General features: G+C 36.8%; 1 protein-coding gene across 3 annotated transcripts in view; it reads right to left on the reverse strand.

The window, feature by feature from the left end:
• The window catches only part of CC2D2A (coiled-coil and C2 domain containing 2A), a 136,185-nt gene that overhangs the window by 8,657 nt on the left and 113,602 nt on the right, over positions 1-13,926 (reverse strand). For all 3 annotated transcript variants that reach the window (XM_050791641.1, XM_050791642.1, XM_050791643.1), the window contains 4 exons: positions 11,292-11,495; positions 6,611-6,700; positions 4,888-5,001; positions 3,184-3,318 (listed from right to left, as the gene is read on the reverse strand). In XM_050791641.1, coding sequence (XP_050647598.1) covers positions 3,184-3,318; positions 4,888-5,001; positions 6,611-6,700; positions 11,292-11,495 — 543 coding nt within the window. The remainder of the gene's footprint in view (positions 1-3,183; positions 3,319-4,887; positions 5,002-6,610; positions 6,701-11,291; positions 11,496-13,926) is intronic.

Below are 13,926 nucleotides of genomic sequence, written 5' to 3' on the forward strand. Positions count from 1 at the left end.
ACCTGGTTTTGGGGGAAATGATTTGAGTTTTGCATGTGCTGTGTTTGAGATTTTGATAAGGCACCTGGGTATCTAGCAAACAGTTGAAAATTCAAGACAAAGGTTCTGGGGCTGGTTACAGAATTATGACTTCTCTACCAGGATAAACTAGATAGAGCCACAATTAATAATAATAGGTGTGGTCCTAGAAGAATCTAAATACAGAATCTTTAGGAACTTCTATTTTTAAGGGATGGGAAGAAAAGCCAGTGAAAGAAACAACTGCAGAGTAATGAAGACCAAACTATCCTTTATCAGTAAACTACGGAGGGGGAAAGTGTTTTTTCATGAAGAAAGTTAGTGATTTTAATGTTAAATGACAGAAAAGGGGAGGAGTGAAAATGAGAAGCAGCTATTGGATTTATTTATTCATTAGCAAGACAATGGTGCTTCTCAGTTTAATTTCTGCAGTATGGTCAGGAAGGAAGAGCTAGATTATAGTAGGTTAAGGTCTGAGTGTGCTTATAAAGTGAAAGCAAGAGATATAACTAGTATTTGAAGAACTTGGGGAGGAGAGGAAAGAAAGGCAATGCAGTTTTGGGTATATAGCCAGGTTGGGAAAAGGGTATTAGAATTGTTGGACCCCTGAGCATATCAATAGATAGAGAAGGAGAGAGAAAAAAAAAGAGGAGCTAGTTGGATGGAACAGTGGAGCGTGGAATGGGAATGGAAACAAGCACAGTGGAAAGGGAAGAGACTTATTCCTTGGAAAAGGAATGAAAGGAGAAGGACTGACATCCAAAGAAGTGTGGCGGAGTAGAGGGCAATTGAGGTTTTAGAGTGCCAGGCCAACAAAGCCAGGAGGAGGTCCTCTGCTGAGTGGCCAAGGCTTAGAGCAGGTTTAGAAGAGCTACAATGGGGGATGCATAACATCATAAGCTACTATTACCCATCTCAAAGAAGAGGAGAAAAGAACGTTCTTTCTTCCTCACAAAACCTTAGCTTTATGAGAATTAGTCAACCATACAGTAATTGTTTTGAGAGCTGGTAATAATTTTGACAGATAACAGAGTTATTTGAAGGCTTTTTCAGTGACTATTAACCCTGCTTGATTACTAATGACCTTAAAATGATCCCCTAAATGTAGATCAGGCTTAGCAGATCACTTTTGATAATGATAATGGATTTAATTAAAAATAATAATTAACGTGAGAACAGTGTTCCACAGTGCTCTTTACATTTGTAATTAATAATGCTGTAGTTGCTATTTGCTGAACACTTATCAAAGACAGATATTTTGCTGGGTGCTTGGCATATATTATCTCTAATTTTAGCAGTAACGCTTAAAAAAATAGGCTGATGGGGCCGGGCACGGTGGCTCACACCTATAATCCCAGCACTTTGGGAGGCTGAGACAGGCAGATCACCTGAGGTCAGGAGCTCAAGACTAGCCTGACCAACATGGAGAAACCCCGTCTCTATTGAAAATACAAAATTAGCTGGGTGTGGTGGCATGCCTGTAATCCCAGCTACTCAGAAGGCTGAGGCAGGAGAATTGCTTGAACCTGAGAGACAGAGGTTGCGGTGAGCCGAGATCTCTCCGTTGCACTCCAGCCTGGGCAACAAGAGCGAAACTCTGTCTAAAAAAAGAAAAAAAATAGACTGATGGTCTTCAGAGAAGGGTGGATACCCCAGGAGGATGGGAAGAAAAAATTAGATTTTCTAATTATTTCTTTCTATGTTTAAAGTAGTTTTTGGTATATTGATACAAAAATATATATAATTCATAAAAATATGCATGTTGGGGATGGATGTGCAAACAGTTTTTATAGACAGAAGCACATAAAAACCATCATTCAATAATTTGCCGGGTGCGGTGGCTCATGCCTGTAATCTCAGCACTTCGGGAAGCTGAGGAGGCCAGGAGTTCGAGATGAGCGTGGTCAACATGGTGAGACCTCATCTCCACTAAATTAGCCAGGCAAGGTGGCACGTGCCTGTGGTCCCAGCTACTCGGGAGGCTGAGGCAGGAGAATCGCTTGAATGCAGGATGTGGAGATTGCAGTGAGCTGAGATGGCACCACTCCAGTCTAGGTGACAGAGCGACACTGTGTCTCAAAAAAAAAAAAAATAAATAAATAAAAATAAAAAAAAGAGTTGTTACTCTGTTAGGTGTTTAATATTAATTATCTCATTCACTTCTCACAACTACTCTATAAAGTAATGACTTTACATTTCTAAAGTAATGACTTTACTATTACCTCCATTTTACCAACGAAGAAGCTGATGCTGTGAGAGATTGACTTTCCCAAGCTCACACAATTAGTAAATGATAAAATTGGAATTTAAACTGAGGCAGTCTGATCCCATAACTCATTTTTCTTTGAGACAGTCTTGCTCTGTTGCCCAGGATGGAATGCACTGGCTCCATCTCAGCTCATTGTAACCTCCGCCTCCCGGGTTCAAGCAATTCTCCTGCTTCAGCCTCCCAAGTAGCTGGGATTACAGTGGCACACCACAATGCCCAGCTAATTTTTGTATTTTCAGTAGAGATGGGGTTTCACCATGTTGATCAGGCTTGTCTCGAACTCCTGACCTTAGGTGATCCACCCGCCTTGGCCTCCCGAAGTGCTGGGATTACAGGCATGAGCCACAGCGCCCAGCTCTGTAACTTATATTTTTAATCGCTACTTTATTTAATACCCTTCACAATAAAATCACGCAGCCCTTAAAACTGGCTGCAACCAGAATTACCTGGGGATATTGCAGGTCAGGTGAGACTTGGGACTCTCCCTTGAAAAAAGAAAGAGAGAGACAGAGAAACCCAATCTGCTCAGGTGACAAATTTGCCTCAGTTCTTAAAACACTATGAGTTAGAAATTGTAAACTCTGTTTTGGATGAGAAAACTAAGGCAGACCCAACGCAAACTCAGGTCCTCTGAATCTAAATCCTGTATTCCTTTGTTATTCTGCTTTGTCATTCTGCTTCTCAGGCAGGTCAGGTGACTAATTGAACCAAAAGTTTTATTTAGCACAGTTCCGCCACTGTGTTTGACACTGCATTTCTTTAACGTGTGTGTGTGTGTGTGTGTATATATATTCATTTATATAAATATTTTGGTACACAAAATATTTAAATCAATAGGTCAGTTATTTAAAAGAAACAACAGCTAACCATATTTAAGAAGAAATGTTAATACTTACATTATCAGGACCTATTAAACAGCCCACATTTTTCAAGGGACAGAATGTATCAAATTGTCCATAAAAATGTCCACTGCAGGGATTCCATATTAAATAATGACCTTGCTCCCAAGTTAGCACATAGGCAGTTGGACCCTGAAAGAAAATGGCCCTTAAAACTAGTTTTCAACTATTTATGCAATGAAGGCCAATAGTAGTTTGCACAGACAATTCAGTATTTTACTTGGACCCCTAATTTCTGAAATTTCATGGTTAATGGTGAAAACTACTTTGAAGTTCTAGGTTATTTTGAATTTAAAAGTAAAGTCGAATGCTTAGTTTTGCAAAATTCTTGCATCTGATACTAGTACAATGACCAAAAAATGATAGTCATCATCTTAACCAATATATCTTAAGATTAGCTGAAGAACTATTATTAGTGGAAATAAGCAGTCACTGGCGTTTTCTTCTTAGAGTCAGTAAGACTGCCATTTAAGTCTATAGAAGGCTGATTATGTCTGAATAGAAATATTTCTATTTCTACTATAGTAACTTACATTTGGTAAACATTTGTAACTATGTAAATGCATAGTAGATTTTAAAGGACATATACCAAACAGTTAAGAATGACTGTACCTGGGGAGGGGAGTGGAATTGAGGGTTGGGGAAGTAGAAGTCTTGTTAAAGTATTCTGGGTCTTCTGACAAGGGACTTCTACTTTTTACACAGAATACTTATGTATTGTTAGATTCTATTTTTACAATGAGAATTTATTCATTTATTCCCCGTGTATGATTTCACTTGATGCTTACAACAGTTTTCTGGGGAAGGCAGGGCAGAAATTATCCCAGTTTCCTATAAAACCCAGAGTTGCTGAGTGACCTACTTAGTGTCACACAGCTAATGAGGAATGGGCACAGAATCTTGAACTTCAGCCTCGTGACTTCCAAGCCCAGTGTTCTTTTCTTGGGACCAGACTATCTGGGAGATAATGATGGAGAATGAATTTGAATATGAATATGGTACTACTTTATTACCTGCCTTGCAGCAACTCATGCTATCGAATTTCCAAGGATTCCTAGAGCCTTGTGGCCTCTTTGGATAAACTGCTCTAATCCATGTGAATTTTCTAAACTTACCTATTTGTATCCCAAATGTAGGGATATTTGTGGTGGGCTAGGGAAAAATTCGAATAGTCTCCAATCTAATAAAAATAACGATGTTAATATAAAAATAAAGCTGTTAATGTTCTTTTCATTCCTCCTTATCTGGCTTGTTCCTCTTTGCATGCCAGGCTAGCAGCAGATACCTATAGAAGCACTAGGCATGAAAGGAGAGATCTCTAACCTTACCACACACACTCCTTTGGATCCTCTTCATTGCAAAGCATGAAGAATACCACATCATTAAGGGAATCTGAATTCTTGGGAACATAGCTGGGAAGAGGCCCATACTAAAATGACAGAGCTAGGTGGGGGCTTTGGATGGTAAAGGGTTCGAGTTTGCCAAAAAACAATCTGAAGTGTTGCATGGGGCCCTGAGGACCACTGAAAACCATTTCATGTCTTATCACTGGTAGTTCTCTGTGCCTGTTATGGCATCTGTGGGCCACTTTCCTAGCAACCCAAAGGATCGTTATGAAAATATGTCCTGTGTGTAATCTGGAACACACAACTCGATTAGACAAGTATACTCCTCTGTTAAAGGCAGCCTACATGATCTTACCTCAGGAATAGCGTTGCCCATCAACAGCCAGGCCTTCTTACCCAGAGACAGAAAGTAATTACACAATAGTACTGCATGTTCTTCTTCATCCCCTGCCAGGAGATCAAGAAATTGCTGACAAAAAGAAAAAATATGTCGTATAACTAAATGCTTTATTCTGGATTGGTTGTGCAGGATTCTAATATGTCATAGTTGAGATTAGTGCCTTGAAGTGTAAGACCTATAATCTTGCCCCAAATTTTGATACTATGTTGATAATTCATTTTTTTAAAAAACCACTTTTAGTGGACATGGCCTTGTCTCTGACATTGATGATATAGATTTCTAGAATCAATAGTCACTATGATTGTGGTAGGGTCGGGGAGACAAATTTCAAAGTTTCATTTTTATTTTTAATGTATATATAGTTCATTATGTACTAAACAATCTTTAAAGCATATTACTTCATTAAACTTATTTAATTCTAGAACAATCCTTTGAGGGAGGTACTCCTATTTGCCTATTTTACAGACGAGCAAGTTGAGGTACAGATTAATAAGGTAACACTTAGGAAGCAGTAAAGTCAGTCTAGCTCTAGAGCAAGAGTCCCCAGCCCCCTGGCTGTGGACTAGTGCCAGTCTGTGGCCTGTTAGGAACTGGGCTGCACAGCAGGAGGTGAGTAGCAGGTGAACAAGACTTACCACGTGAGCTCTGCCTCTTGTCAGATCAGTGGTGGCATTAGATTCTCATAGGAGTGCAAACCCTATTATGAATTGCACATGCAAGGGATCTAGGTCATGCAATCCTTATGAGAATCTAATGCCTGATGATCTGAGGTGAAACAGTTTCATTCTGAAACCATCATTCCGAAACCATCCCTGACTCTACCACTGACCCATCCGTGAAAAAATTGTATTCCACAAAACTAGTCCCTGGTGCCAAAAGGGTTGGGGACTGCTGCTCTAGAGTACATGAATTCTAGTCTTTCAGTAACTTCTTACAGATGTCTCAAAGTTGTAGAAATTTTCTCTCTAAAATTGTCAACATTTATGTTGCCAAAATGTATTGGGGAACAAAAAATGTAAAGTGCACTTAAATTTCTTCAATTTAGGGCTATACTTCAAAGGAAGTTGTATAATGCAGTTCAATTTTTTGCAAAACCAGTACAACATGAGATCCAGAAGCAGAATTAATACCTGTGATAATATATGCTTGTTTCATACTACCTATGATCTGTTTGAAAGATTATGCAGCATACATAGATTGTAAATTCCATGAGGGCAGAGACTATGTTTATTTCACTTATAGCCAGAATTTAGTACAGCATCTGGTATGTGGTGACCAAGAAGTACATACTGAATAAATAATAATATGCCATGCCTTACAAAGCCCACAAATTAAGGAATATATCATTTCTAATTATAATATAGAATGCAATTTTGGTATTTTCATGAACAAAACCAAGAAGTTTTACAGTAATACTGGGAGAGTAAATCAGCATTAAGACACCTGAAGTGTTATTTTTAAATTTTGTGTGAGTAATTAATTTTTTGTTAACTTCTGAACTTTGGGAAAATTGAATCAGGAAGAAAAAATACTTCAAAATTTAGCTCATATTACTAAACAACAGCCAATTAGATTTTTATGGCTAATGAATGTTAGAATTTAAAATTATGCAAGCCAGTTAGCTAATATTTCATTAAGTCAGCTCAAGTTAGTAAATCTGTGAAGAAGAACTACTTACATCAGATGTGCTCCAGAGGTCACAGATACCACCAAATGAGACAGTGTCAGGCAAGAAGGGAATCAAGGACACGTATCGAGCCACCAGTTCCTATATAATCAAAATGAGCTTTACAAAAATAATTTCTAATAAAAGAGAATGCTGCATCCCCTACCTCATTTCTTAAATCTCAGATATTACAAACATTTACATGTACAAAATGAAACTAATGCTCACTAAGTGCTTACTAAATATTGTATTAATAGCATCTCCATCCTCACCAAACATCCTATATGGAAGGTTATTGTTATTACCCATCCTTTACAGATGAAGAAACTGTGTCCCTTTGACAAGTCTTTTTTTTTTTCTCTCTTTCATTTGGCACTACTTTACTTTCTGATATAACAAAACTTTCTAGAATCATCTTGAATTTTCACTTGGCCCAGTCTTGAAAGCAGTCACTTCTCTAAGGAGCCCTGGTTGAGAGGATGATAGTACTTGGGAACCAAGACACGTGATTCCCAATAGTAATTGAGAACCAAAACAGTGTGACGTTTCAATGCGTTTATACATTGTATAATGTTGAAATCAGGGTAATTGGCATATCCATCACTTTAAACATTTATCATTTCTTTGTGGTGATAATATTCAAAATCTTTTAGTTAGCTGGAAATACACTATACATTATTATTAACTATATTCATCATACTGTGTAATAGAACACCAGAACTCATTCTTCCTAACTGTAACTTCGTATCTGTTGAACATCCTCTCTCCATCCCCACTCCTGCCTTCCCTCCCCAGCCTCTAGTAAACACTATTCTACTCTCTACTTTGAGATAAACTTTTTTAGTTTCCACATATGCGTGAGATCATGTTGTGTCTGTCTGTCTGTGCCTGGCTTATTTCATTTAACACGCCCACCAGGTTCACCCATGTTGTCGCAAATGACAGAATTTCATTCTGTTTTGTGGATGATTGGCATTCCATTGTGTATATACACCACATTTTCTTTGTTCATTCATCCATAGATGGGTACTTTGCTTGATTCCATATCTTGGCTATTGTGAATAGCACTGCAATACACGTGTGAGTGCAGATACTTCTTTGATATACTGATTTCATTTCCTTTGGATATATATCTAGTAATGGGATTGCCAGATCACATTGTAGTTCTGATTTTAATTTGTGAGGACCCTCTATACTATTTACCAGTATTGACTGTATTAATTTACATTCCTACCAACTGTGTATAAGAGTTCCTCTTTCTTCAGACCCTTGCCAGCATTTGTCATTTTTTGTCTTTCTGAAAAGAGCCATTTTAACTGGAGTGAGGTGGTATCTCATGGTTTTGATTTGCATTTCTCTGATGATTAGTGATGTTGAACATTTTTTTCATATGTTTGTTGGACACTTGTACATCTTCTTTTGAGAAATATCAATTCAGCTCTTTTGCTAATTTTTAAATCAAACTATTTGGGGTTTTCTGCTATTGAGTTGTCTCAGTTCCTTACATTTTCTAGATTTTAACACCTTGTTAGATACAGTTTGCAAATATTATCTCCTACAGGTTGTCTCTTGACTCTATTGATTGTTTCCTTTGCTGTGCAGAAGGTTTTTAGATTGATGTCATCTCATTTGTCTGTTTTTGCTTTTGTTGCCTGTGCTTTTGAGGTCTTATTAAAAAAATCCTCCCCAAATTTCATGAAGTACTTCCCTTGTGTTGTCTTTTAATAGTTTCATAGTTTCAGTTCTTACATTTAATTCATTAATCCTTTTAGAGTTGATTTTTGTATATGGTGAGAGATGGGGGCTCTCATTTTATTCTTCTGCCCATGGATATCATTTTTCCAGCACCATTTATTGACCAGACTGTCCTTTTTCTCAATGTGTGTTCTTGGTTCCTGAGTCAAAAATCAGTTGGCTGTAAATGCATGGATTTTTTTCTGGGTTTGCTATCCTCTTCCGTTGGCCTATATGTGTTTTCAGACCAGTGCCATGCTGTTTTAGGTACTGCAGTAGTATATTTTGAAGTCAGGTAGTGTGATACTTCCAGTTCTTTGTTCTTTTAATCAAGGTTACATTGGCTATTTGGAATCTTTTGTTATTTCCGTATGAATTTTAAGAGTTTTTTTTCTATTTTTGTGAAGAATGTTCAATCTCATTACTTGTTACTGTTCTGTTCAGGTATATTTCTTCATGATTCAATCTTGTTAAGTTGTATATGTTAATGGATTTATTTGTTTCTTCCAAGTTTTATAATTTGGTGTGTAGTTGTTCAAATAAGTCTCTTATAATCATTTGCATTTCTGTGGTAATAGTTGCAGTGTCTCATTTTTTATTTCTGATTTTATTTAACTCATCTCTTTTCTTATTCCAGGTTTGTTGATTTTGTTTATCTTTTCTAAAAATCAGCTCTTTGTTGCATTGATCTTTTGCATTTTTAAGTCTTTATTTTGTTTATTTCTGCTCTTATTTTTATAATTTCTTCCCTTCTACTTAATTTGGGTTTAGTTCTCTGTGCTATATTCCAAATAATTTCTTTGCATGTGTATTCCAGTTCAATAATTCTCTCTGTATTTAACTGTATGTAATTTACCTCCTATTTAACTGTATTCAATGTTTTGTTTAACCTGATTAATTCCTAATTTTAACTATTATATCTTTTATTGTTATAAGTTCCATTTGTCACTTTAAAAAAATCTGCCTGTCAATTACAATGCTCTATTGTTTTTTAATTATACTTTAAATTCCCCAAATTTCTTAAACATATTAAACATGTCTATTTTATATTTTATATCCAATAATTCTCCTGTCTGAAGTTACTATGGCCTGATTCTTCAGTTTGTTGTTTTTGTGAATGAACTCTTACCTTCTTTATGGTGACTTACTTCTTCATTGATGATATTTCATTGTATGTTCATGTTGCTTGGAATTTTTTTCTGTGGAATTTTTTTGAGGCTGAGTTAGAGGGGCATTCTTCTAGGAATATTTGTGGTATTTGTGTTTGCTTTTGACAGGGATCTAGGGGCATTATCAACAGGAAATACTTTCAACTAGATTTTCAGTTGAGGTTTTTTTGGGTTATACAGGTGGTATAAATTCCAGTCTCAAATGTGAGTAAATACAGAGTAGGGGTTAGAAAATTTTCTTTTTTTCTCTTCCATCCAAAGTCAAGACTGAGACAGGCAGGGTTTCTTCTGAAGACAGGGCATTTCCTAGTTTATCCATTGATGGTATTATCCTGAAGAGTCCCAACTGTGCGTTTGAGTCTCTAATTCAATCTTCCAGGCTGCTCTAGCCCCATGCATTATCCCTGTCTTCCACAGTCTTGTGGCTCATTGAAACCCAGCTGTAGTCATTAGGAATTATCAGATGACCTGAGAGCAAACATTGTTTCAAGCTTTCATCCTTGTAGAATCTTGCTTTCTTATTTCTTGTCTCTTATATTTTCCCTTTCACTTTACTTTCATTTCAGCTATGACTTACTAGATATTTTATTCATCACTCTTAAGTGTTCTCTACTGGGAGACGTTTTCTGTACATCTACTGTGCTAGGTAGAATAGAAGTCCCTATTATTGTTTTCTATAAAAATTGAGTAATATAAAAAGCAAATGAAATGTAGAACACAAAGTGGGGTTTTTTGATACATCTATATCTACAAAAAGATATATCATTACCTTGTTTCTAAATTACTATATTAGTGACTAATAGTAACAATAACTCCCTATATTATCGACTCTCCAAAGGCAGTTATGGGTTATGGTATCCATGTAAAATTAGCCTGGTTAACATATGGCTTCTGATTCACACAAGTTTGTGATGGGTATATGGTGCTCTGAAGCCAGAGAATGGTGCATACATATTTAATGGCCCAGTGTGGAAGTACTTTGGAATAATGGTCTAAATGCTGAAAATACTTAAATATTTGAAATAATTTTTGCTTAATTTGAACTCAGTGTATATATAGCATTAGGCATAATACTGTATAGTTATCTTAATACAGTTGAATGTGTATAACTTCTGAAGTCAAAGGTATCAGTTCAAATCGTAACAGAGTTATTGAGAATACACAATGAAAACATGTTTATGTAATACATTTTGGAAATGTAAAGTCCAACATATGGAAACATAGTGCCAGGGACACAGTAAGCACTCAATAATTTTTTGTTGAAACAGTGAACTAAGGATTATTATCATCCCTGGTACCTTTAGACTTTTTTTTTTTTTTTTTTTGAGACAGAGTCTTGCTCTGTCGTCCAGGCTGGAGTGCAATGACATGATTTTGGCTCACTGAAACCTCTGCCTCCCGAGTTCAAGCTATTTTTAGGCCTCAGCCTCCCAAGGAGCTGGGACTACAGGCATGCACCACCACACCAGGCTAATTTTTGTATTTCCAGTAGAGATGGGGTTTCGCCATGTTGGCCAGGCTGGTGTCAAACTCCTGGCCTCAAGTGATCTGCCTGCCTTGGCCTCCCAAAGTACTGGGATTATAGGCATGAGCCACTGCCCGGCTGCCTCAGACTTTTCTAAAGGAAGAAAACCTCATGTTAATAAAAATGTTTTAATCATTACTTTTATCATTAATGATCTTGATACAGTTAATATCTTAAGCACTATGAAATATAGTAATTAAAATGGCAATATATTGAAATGTGAAAACAGTTTTAGCACAGCACTTACTGACTATGAAATACTTACTGCAGTTGCCTGTAGATTATTGGGGTAGACATTAAGGAGCTCCTGAGGAGGGTTTAAAGGTTTGAGATAACGTGTGATAAAAACAGTTTTTCCGGTTATATCAATTACTGTTGTAAGACACTGACGATTTGGAAACTTTAAGGCACATTCAGCTTGAAATTTCTCAGTTGCTTGAAGTAATTTCTCATCTTCCTGAGACTCAAACTTCAAAAAGAAAGACTTCATGGAGTTTATATATGATTACAAGAGAGAAAGTACATGTTCAGATTCCACAGTCAACATGCATGAAATGTATGGTTTGGGAATATGACTGACCCCTTACAAAGCTGTCATGTCCTGGTGTCCCTGCAGCTTTATTTAAATTAAATTTGTAGTTTGAAAATTAGACCGACTTATTAAATACTTAAAATATATTTGACAGGATTGAAAGAAAGTAGTCAACAGGTAAGCAATAATACGGAAACTACTACATTAATGAAATTATCTGTGAAAATTAAACTGTGATGTACTAATTCCGATTGATGAGGCTAGAATCAGGCAATAGAGTTGCGTGTGTATTTTGATGGTGGTTTTAAGTGTGCAGGCTGGGGGGCGGCCTCAGAAAATCTAACATCTCAAATGCAAATCTTAAGCAACTCACGTTAAATAGGCAGCAAATTTATGGATCTATATTGATGTGTTAAAATGTTTCAAGTCCATAAGCATTGTAATAACTAGTAGTAGTGGATCTGAGCAAACAATTCCTAGACTTTTTTTTTTTTTTTTTTTTTTTGAGACAGGGTCTTATTCTGTCACCTAGGTTGCAGTGCTGTGGCACAAATACAGCTTACTGTACCCTCAAACTCCTGGGCTCAAGTGATTCTCCCACTTTGGCCTCCTAAAGCAGTGGAATTACAGGCGTGAGCCACTACATCTAGCCACCAATTCCCAGACTTTAAAAAAGTAACTCAAAGCAGATAAAACAGAACGAATGTAAATTTCCTTTACACACATATTGTCATTTCCCCTGCTAAAGCTGCTACTAACAAAAATAACATGAAAAGGAGTGGGTATTTAAATATTTTAAAATGATTTTTTTGTATAAAAATATTTGCGTAGTTGGTTACATTTTAAGGGATTTCAGAACAAACTGAAAATTTTATTTTAAAAACTAATTTTTGGGGCTGGGCACAGTGTCTCGCACCTGTAATCCCAGCACTTTGAGAGGCCAACACAGGAGGATCACCTGAGCCCAGGAGTTTGAGACCAGCCTGGGCAACATAGTGGGACCCTGTCTCTATAAAACAAACAAACAAACAAAAAAACAGTTAGCCAGGTGTAGTGATACGTGCTTGTAGTTCCAGTTGCTTGGGAGGTGAAAGTAGGGGGCTCACTTGAGTCTGGGAGGCGGAGGTTCCAGTGAGCTGAGATTGAGCCATTGCACTCCACACTGGGCAACAGAGTGAGACTCTGTTAAAAAAAATAATGATTTTAAAATAGAATTTAGAGGCAGTGATTGAAAATGTTTTTGACATTGTAGTATATTTGTTTTCTCAGTCTTTCCCACCAAGTAAGATTCCTGACTTTTAAGGGATTTTGTTTTTTTATCTCCAGTGTGGAGAATACTACTTGGCACATAGTAAGTGTTTAACAAATGAGTGAATGAATGAGGCAATGGAAAACATTTCATTACTTTTTATGACCTCAAATAGAATCTAAATTATCCCAATTGTTCTTGTCTGCCCCTTATATTGGGGCTGAACTGTGGCTTCTATTTCAAATTTGATTACTATACCCTAAGAAGTTGGAGTAGTGGTTGTAGGGGTTATTTAGGATGGAGACATCTCCAGAAGCCTCCTATATATTCTCATAAAATGTTCCTTGACATATAAATCTTAACATCATCACAATCATAACTGCCTACTGCTGAGCATAGTGCCAAGACACAGTAGCTACCTAATAAAAGTTATGACGAATATATAACTAAGTGAAAGAGGTAAGCTCATACGGCTTTGGTATAGGTGTATCACAGATTTCTAATGTAGAATGGTCAATCCAGAAGTAATTGTAATTGTGGAAAAATGGAGAATTATAAAACAAGAATGATGTGCAAAAAAGCACACAGTTGAATTCATCCCTATTCCTCTAAACTATTTCATTTACTCATTCATCCAAGTTTTGAAAAATGTTTTTGGGAGTCTGAAAAATTCCAGCACTCTGGATAAATGAGTATGAAAGAATCCTCCAAAAGAACTTTTAGTCTACAGGGGAACATTAATAAGCAATCAGGGACTTGAGACCTACAGTGCTGTGGGAGCATTTAAGAGAGGCAGCTATAGGCACTGTCCAAAAGAACAACAACAATCTTGAATCAGTACTGATTATTGGTCTTCCAAGTTAAAAAAAAAAAAAAGTGTGTCTGAAGCTTTTTCTGCCTCTTTGATTGGAATGTTCTGTTGAGTCACTTGCCTCTATAAGCAGTGCTTCTTGAGGCCTGTGTTTGAATATTCCTTATGTACACCTAGCATACACATAGTAAGCATTTAGTCTTTAATACTTGTCCAGGTCACCAAGATGCCATTTTATGGTGTGAAACAGGAATTTAAAGATTAGTAGTATGCTCTGTTAGTGATCTAAGAAGTGCCAAGAACAAGTT

This window comes from Macaca thibetana, chromosome 5 (assembly GCF_024542745.1).
Source record: "Macaca thibetana thibetana isolate TM-01 chromosome 5, ASM2454274v1, whole genome shotgun sequence".
Taxonomy (NCBI): Eukaryota; Metazoa; Chordata; class Mammalia; order Primates; family Cercopithecidae; genus Macaca; species Macaca thibetana.